The 7,325-nt window shown below is 52.9% G+C and overlaps 1 protein-coding gene across 1 annotated transcript in view; it reads right to left on the bottom strand.

Moving 5' to 3' along the window:
* Positions 1 to 262: 262 nt before the first annotated feature.
* LRSAM1 (leucine rich repeat and sterile alpha motif containing 1) overlaps positions 263 to 7,325 on the bottom strand; it is a gene marked incomplete at both ends in the record, with an annotated part of 20,892 nt that continues 13,829 nt past the window's right edge. The window contains 7 exon segments of the mRNA XM_010178375.1: positions 263 to 394; positions 1,668 to 1,707; positions 1,709 to 1,758; positions 2,339 to 2,434; positions 4,654 to 4,734; positions 6,277 to 6,351; positions 7,084 to 7,171. Of these exon segments, the coding sequence (XP_010176677.1) occupies positions 263 to 394; positions 1,668 to 1,707; positions 1,709 to 1,758; positions 2,339 to 2,434; positions 4,654 to 4,734; positions 6,277 to 6,351; positions 7,084 to 7,171 (562 nt within the window).

A 7,325-nucleotide genomic window follows, 5' to 3' on the forward strand; every position in this document is an offset into this window, starting at 1 on the left:
TAACAGGTCCATGTCTCTCTTGTGTTGGAGGGATGTGGAAAGACAAAACCAAGCTACAGCCCACCCTGCAAGTGCCCTGTGAGAGCTGTGGCTCACTGGGACGGGGCACAGAGCAGCACTGGCACCTCTCCCTGCTGGGAGGTGGCACACCAGGAGCACCAACACCCTCCTGCCAGACCTGCCACGGGCACAGCCACGAGCACGGCCAGGCTCGTGGCAAGGGCAGGTTGTTGCCCTGCACTGTGTATCTGCTGGCTCGTACCTTTTCCAGGTCACTGGCAGTCATGGTGCTGAGCGCTCGCAGGGATATTTGATGGTGTGCAAAGACTGGCACGTACTGTTCAGCAGACAGCTCGATTAAAAGGTTCACCAGCTGCCGCTCCAGGCCTTCCTCCTGCAAAACACAAGGGGAGCTCCCAGACTTCGCTCTCCAGAAAAGCCACGGGGACAGGCAGCAGCAAGCAGCGAGCCCGTGCCTGCCCTCTGCCCTCTGCCCTGCTCGGGGTGTTTTACATCCCCAAAGACACTAGAGCTCGAAAGCCCAACAGCCAGAGGAGCTCTGGCTCTGGGTGTTTTCTGAGCATAATGCAAAATGTTGTGTTTTTGGAAGAATTAAGGTAAATGTTTTGCTGATGAGGCAGCACAGGCAGAGCTCAGGTCCATCCCTTTGTGACAAACCCCACCGATATTTTAACAGCACAAAGTCCCCAGTGTGACAGGAGCTGGGACAGGAGCTGCTGCATCCAGAGGGATGAGGAGCCAAACGGGGCTGTTTGGGGGTTTAGGAGGAACAAAAAGCCCTTCCTGGGAGGTGCTCAGAGTCCTCTGCTCCTGGGAAACAGTGTGATGGAGGGACAGTGGCAGAGAGCTGAGTCTGGGCTCTGTACAGACCTGCAACCTCCAACACAGAGGAATGGGAGAGGACAGAGCACGATGGATAAATGCCGGGCAGGCTGGGGTCCCACCCCACTGAGGGGTCTGTCTCCTGCTCCCTGCCTCAGCTGACCCCCTGGGTGCAGGCAGGGTCCCAGCAGGGTGTAGGGAGGGTGTAGGCAGGGTACAGGCAGGGTGCAGGCAGGGGGTAGGGAAGATGTAGGCAGGGTGTAGGCAGGGGGTAGGCAGGGGGTAGGGAAGGTGTAGGCAGGGGGTAGGCAGGGGGTAGGGAAGGTGTAGGCAGGGGGTAGGCAGGGGGTAGGGAAGGTGTAGGCAGGGGGTAGGCAGGGGGTAGGGAAGGTGTAGGCAGGGGGTAGGCAGGGGGTAGGGAAGGTGTAGGCAGGGGGTAGGCAGGGGGTAGGGAAGGTGTAGGCAGGGGGTAGGCAGGGGGTAGGGAAGGTGTAGGCAGGGGGTAGGGAAGGTGTAGGCAGGGTGTAGGCAGGGTGCAGGCAGGGAGTAGGGAGGGTGCAGGCAGGTTCCAGGCAGGGTGTAGGGAGGGGGTAGGCAGGTTCCAGGCAGGGTGCACAAAGAGTATAGGCAGGGTGCAGGCAGGGTCCCAGCAGGGTCCCAGCAGGGTGTAGGCAGGTTCCAGGCAGGGTGCAGGCAGGGTGCAAGCAGGGTGTAGGGAGGGTGTAGGCAGGGTGTAAGGAGGGTGTAGGCAGGGCTGCCTGCACTCCCCGCCGTGCTGCAGAGCAGAGCACAGCTACAGTGACAGCATTCACGGCAGCAGTGACCTGGAGTTTTAGGGAGAGGGGCTTCTGGGTCAGCCGGAAAAATCAGCCAGTAGTTCTCCTGTTTGGTTTCACTCTTTGCCTCCATTTCCAGCTGAAAAAAACAAGACTCATTCATTCAGCAGCCCCAGATAACGTTGCCAGGGGTATCTAGGGCAGCTTGAGTTGGACGTGCAGGGGGAAGCCCACAGCCTGGGCTGTGCAGGGGCAGGTCAGAGCATTGCCATGGGCACAGCCAGGGTCAGACAGGCATTTCTGGCCTTCTTGCAGGCTGGGCCCACCTGAACCCCCACATCCAGTCTAGGGTCGTGCATCCCCCTGCTCACTTTGCCCCAGACTCTAGACCTGGTCTCCTGAAGCTCAGGAGGTCGTCAGGATTACGAGGTCACACGCAGGGACCTTGTGGGTTTGTGCTCATCCCCCCCATGACTCCCTTTCCTGACAGGGGACATTGATGGTGATGATGGTGCCTCATGCCGGACCAGGGACTGGTGGTACCTGTACCCCTGAGCTTATATCAGCACTTTTTGAAGTTAAATTGGCTTCTGGATCTGGACACAACCCCTCTGAGCCCTCCTCTGCTCCCCTTTATCCCTGTGCTGACCCACTGGCTCTCTCCCTGGCCAGCCCACGCGCTTCCTCATCTACAGCACCTAATTAGGGGCCTTCGTTACCAGTATTTGTCGCAGTTCTTCTTCCCTTTGCTTCTTTTCTTTGAGCAGCTGCTGCAGCAGGTAGCTGAGTGCCTGGCGTTGCTCCGTGATCACCCCCTGCAACAGAAGGACTTTGGCATCCACGTCTCCGTGCCGTAGAGCTGCCAGCAATCGCCCTCCCCTGACTTCCAGCAAAGCACTTACCATACCCAAACCAGTCACAGCAGACGTGGAAGCCCCTGTGCTCCACGGGCCGTGGGCCCAGCTGAGCTGACAGCCTGGATCCTCTCCTAGCAGCTTGCATGGCAAACTCAAGCTGAACCTGTTTCTGTAGGTCCTGAACTGATCATTAAGCCAGTGGTGACAACCCCCAGCACATCCTGGGCAGCCCCAGACCACACTGGCCTGCAGCTCTTCATCACTCCACCCAAAGTTCAGTCAACAGTATCACAAGTGTTCAAGGTCCTTCTCCTTAACTGAGAAGGATCACCTAAAAACTAGGTCTAGAAGCCTGCAGGTATGCAGGACAGGTGAGGAAGCAACCACCCCATGCCTTTGGGAAGTTTGCTTTCATTGAGGACTCACACCAAGCACCTCCAGGTCCCAGGGCAAGGTGAGTCATCACTGTGGCCACACCACTGGGAAATGAGGTTAATTGTCTCAGGAACATTAGACCATGTGGTATCTCTGCATGGTTCCAGTCCCAGCTAGCTCGTTCCTGCTGGGAGGATCATGAACTGAGCAGAGGCCAGTAGTCATCAGCCACAAGGACTTCAGATGTCCATGGACAAAGGGACAAGATGTAGTTGCAGGGCTGACCTCCTAAAGAAGAACTGTGGGGAACTGATCTGCATCTGGACACTGCACAGGGACAAGGTCCTCTGTTAAAGCAGGAGAAGACAGGAACATCTGCCTCTCACAGGCAAAACCCAGCAGAGATGCTTTGCCCTGACAGAGGCAGGAAAGCTCTGCTGTGTCAGGACTTCCTCAGAAGGACATCTAATGGGAGCTGCTCCAGACAAGAAACCCAGGCAGCTTCAGCTCTCCTTGAGATGAGCTCTCCTGCCCACCTGCACTGTGGACACCCCACCAGGATCGCTCTCTCCCAGACTGACCTTGTAAGAGACCTGAGCAAACACCTCCCTTTCTCAGGGTGTTTTTAGGTTCTTCCCACTTTCCAATGATTTATCAAGTTCATTACTAAAGCACCTGTAAATTGGGGGAGGAAACAACTGCTCATTGCACGGGAGGTATCAAGCTTGACTGCAGAAAACCTTTTGCCACAGCACTTTGTGGGCACTGTCCGTGTGACGGGGGTTCAACCACAGCAAGGAACCTTTGGGCTGTAGATCACCACATGGCAGGGGGGGTTGTGGAGAGGGATGAAGCTGTTTTACATCTGGTTTCCCACCATCCAGTGCTGAAGTTGCAAACATACTGTGCTGCCTGCTGGGCTGCCAACGAGGACCGGGGCAGAGCCTCACAGCTGTGGAGCTCCAGTGGTCACCTAACAGGAATCACCCAAGTCCTGTGTCATTTGAACTACACCTGCCTGGGGTTTCTTGGCCTTCCCTGCATGAATTTTGGGTGATCCCCCACCATCAGACCTCTTACTCTCCAGGGTTTATGGAGGAGCTGCACAAGTTAAAGTAGGAATAACCCAAATCTTAACACTTTGAGGTGTCCAGAAGCAATCCTGTCCTAAGCCAGCGCTTACCAGCTCGCTGGTGCTCTGCTCTTGGGAAGTACCTGGTGTTTGCTACTGATTTTGGGCTGACTAAACAGGTGACCTAACCTGGCAAATAGCACACACAAGAAAACAACAAAATTTAAAGCCAAGCTGCTAAAGCCAAACTTGATATTCCTCAATGTGTGACCGCTGATGGAAGTCAGCCCATCAAATGGTGGGATGATGGGGCAGAGCAGCCTGGGAGACAAGGCTTAGAAATGAAGGAGGGGAGAGCTGGCAGCCGTCACTGGCAGGTATTTAAAAGCAAAACAGCACAACAATGTAGAAAACAGGCAGGCAGGTGTTTCTGGGACAGCCAGCAACTGGATTGCAAAACCCTTCCCCACCCAGCAAACCTGGCACTGCCCGTTGCTACCGGGGACAACCCCTTTGTCTCTCCCCTGAAAATGCATCGAGATGTTTAGGAGCAGCAGCAACATTCCCATGTCACCACGAAAAAGAGGGGTTTGTGGTGTCCTCTGGGTAAATACCCTGCTGACTAAGCATCAAACCATCTGGCAACTGCAAGGAGCAAAAGAAGCAAGTGGAGCTTTTGCGATCCCAGAGCAGAGAGAGGGTGGTGGGGCAGCCCCAGAGCCCTACATACCTGCAGCGTCTCTGTGTCCAGTTCTTGCCTCTTTAACTCCAGCTGTGTCAACTGCAATAACTCTGTTTCTATTAATTTAATCTAAACAGAAGATGAAACATTTTTTTACTGACATTTGAAATGACTTTTAATTTATGCTCTTTTAAAACGAGGTCTAACTGCTGCCCTGGGAGGGATGGCACTGCAGAGCCACCCAGAAGTTTGGGGAACCTGCTAATGCCCTTCCATGATACATGTTCTTAGGGTCGCTCTTCATCTTTTGCCTGAGGAGCTGTGTCCCCCACTCTCTAATTGTCTCTCTACTCTAAACACCTTCTGCTCCAGTCTAGAACCACACTGCCATCAGTTTGCTCAGCCAAACCTTTTGCAGCCACTCAAAGACAGCAACTGATTGTGAAAGTCCTCCTAGCACCGCTGCTCAAACTGCAGATCAGCTTCTCGGTTTCTAGATGCTCCAGCAAATCCCATAATCCCTGCTTTTTTCAGGTGGGGCAACTGAGACACAGAGAGGTGAAATGAGTTGCCCAAGATCCCACAGCAAAGCCAAGATGAGAGCCCAGCTCACCTATCTGCCAAGCCATCAACCCTCCCCAGGCCACGCTGCTGAATGTGTGTCACCAACCATGAAACTCCTGCCAACACCAGGGCTCTGCAGCAGGCAGGACCCAGGGCTCCTGCCCGTTCACTGCCTGTGTGGGGATGCTGGTAGGGTGGGCTGGATTTCAATAGCAGAAGGTCCAGCCATGGTATCAAGGAACAAACTCACCTTGTTTACAGAGCAAGTGCAAACAAACTGCAGGGCTCTTATTGAGGAACTCAAGCAACGGAGAGTTGTTAGACTCATCTCCTGGATTGTCCATGCACAATCCATAGGCTTCTAGCAGGTACTGGTCACTGAGTGACTCAATATATCCAAGCTCTTAAAGCTTATCCACCAGCTCCAGACCTGAGACTTTTCTGCTGGTGTCAGATCAGGAAAGGGAAGATTCTGGAGCACTGTCTCAGAAACCAGCCACCAATCTCCACACATCAACCACCACTACTTTCCCATCTTTGTGCATCAACCACCACTACTTTCTCCATCAGCTCTTCCTCTTCCCCCCCCCAAATATTGCATTGCACCTTCTGCAGAATGGAGCTCAGAAAGGCAGGCTGAGAATGGGAAAGAAAAGGTGATCTCATGGCTCAAGGTGCAGTTCTGATGTGTTGGATGGAGATGCAGTGGACTCATGGGGAAACAGCAGCTCTGCTAAGTACACAACCTGAAGGAAATCATAGTTGCAACTGGAGATCACCCCCACAGAGCCAAGGCGGGTCTGTCCTCTAGTGACCACTCTCCAGCACTTCATCCACATCTGTGCTGAGATGATTGAAGCAATGGCAATTCCACTACTTCCATGAATCTCAAACCTGCATTGACACTCCCCCCCATGGAGCAGTGAGACTGCAGTTTAACCAACACAGCCCAACGCTTTTTTACAGAGCTCTTGGCAACACAAGAGCTCTTCATTTCCTCCAGACCCTGCTCTACGCTCACAGCACTTTGATCTTCCTCAGAAGTGGCTCATCGAGTGGCGGTGTGAGCCGAGTAGCTGGTTGCTCTTTCCTCTGTTGGTGACTCACCTGGTTCCTGATCTGCCTGTGCATAAGATCCTTCTTCACTTGGAGAGCTTCAAAGGCAGCTTTCTGCATCTCAATCTAAGGAACAGGCAAAAATCCTGCTTAGAGAGGTGGTTGATGCAGCTGCAAATGGGCTGAGAAACCCTGTTACCTTGCAGTGACTCGTGTACAAGTACCTGAACGGTGTTTACTTTGGGCAACAGTGTCCTGATTTACACCATGACTTAGATCCCACAGTCCCAAAAGGTAAAACCCACTTTCCAAACAGACACAGAAGTTACATTCATGTTCTTCAAACACGTATTTGGAATGGTCTGTATGAACCCCACCTCTCATTGTCAGCAGCAGTGAGCACCCAGGCACGGCTGCACAGCACTTCCAAAAAATGAGCTGCAGAGGTCTCAGGTTCAAAATGAAGTATTCAAAAAGAGCAGAGGCTTTCAAAATGTTGCCTGCAGGCAGCTTGCCCCAAGTCACCTAGGAAACCTACCAAAAAGACAGGTTCTGTCTCAAAATTCTCTCTATAATTAATCATGAGACCAGTTTTGCTTCCCACGGTCTGTGCCGCCGTCTTTTCAGAAAATCTGCTGTCTAGCTCAAAAATAAATCCATTTTTCTTTGAGCCACCCAAGTCAGTTTGTTAGAATAACAGAGATTCTCAAAGTTTAGCATGTAGTGTTAAATAAAAGAAGTTTTGGATGCAGCCCAGCCCAGCCACTGTGGCTCCTCTGCTCCACTCTCAGTCCTGCTTTCATGTGCAGTTGCTTTCCCTTGATCCCCCCCCTACAAGCAGTCTGCTCCCTTACCTACCTGCTGCAAGATCTGACTGATGGCTTTATTTTGATCCAGCTGTTGCCAAGCCAGGATCTGCTGGAATTTCTGGTCCATCTCAGCTAGGCTGCAAGAAGATGGATTTGTCATGGAGTTAATGCTGGGTCTGAGACTCCCGACGTAAACAAGAGGACAAGTAGGCAACAGAGGATCCAGGGATGGAGAAACTGGTATTGAACAAGGGTTACTGGAGGCTGACAGATTTAAAACCCTTTTCCCTA

The sequence above is a fragment of the Antrostomus carolinensis genome, unplaced genomic scaffold, assembly GCF_000700745.2.
Source record: "Antrostomus carolinensis isolate BGI_N321 unplaced genomic scaffold, ASM70074v2 scaffold28521, whole genome shotgun sequence".
NCBI classification, from domain to species: Eukaryota; Metazoa; Chordata; class Aves; order Caprimulgiformes; family Caprimulgidae; genus Antrostomus; species Antrostomus carolinensis.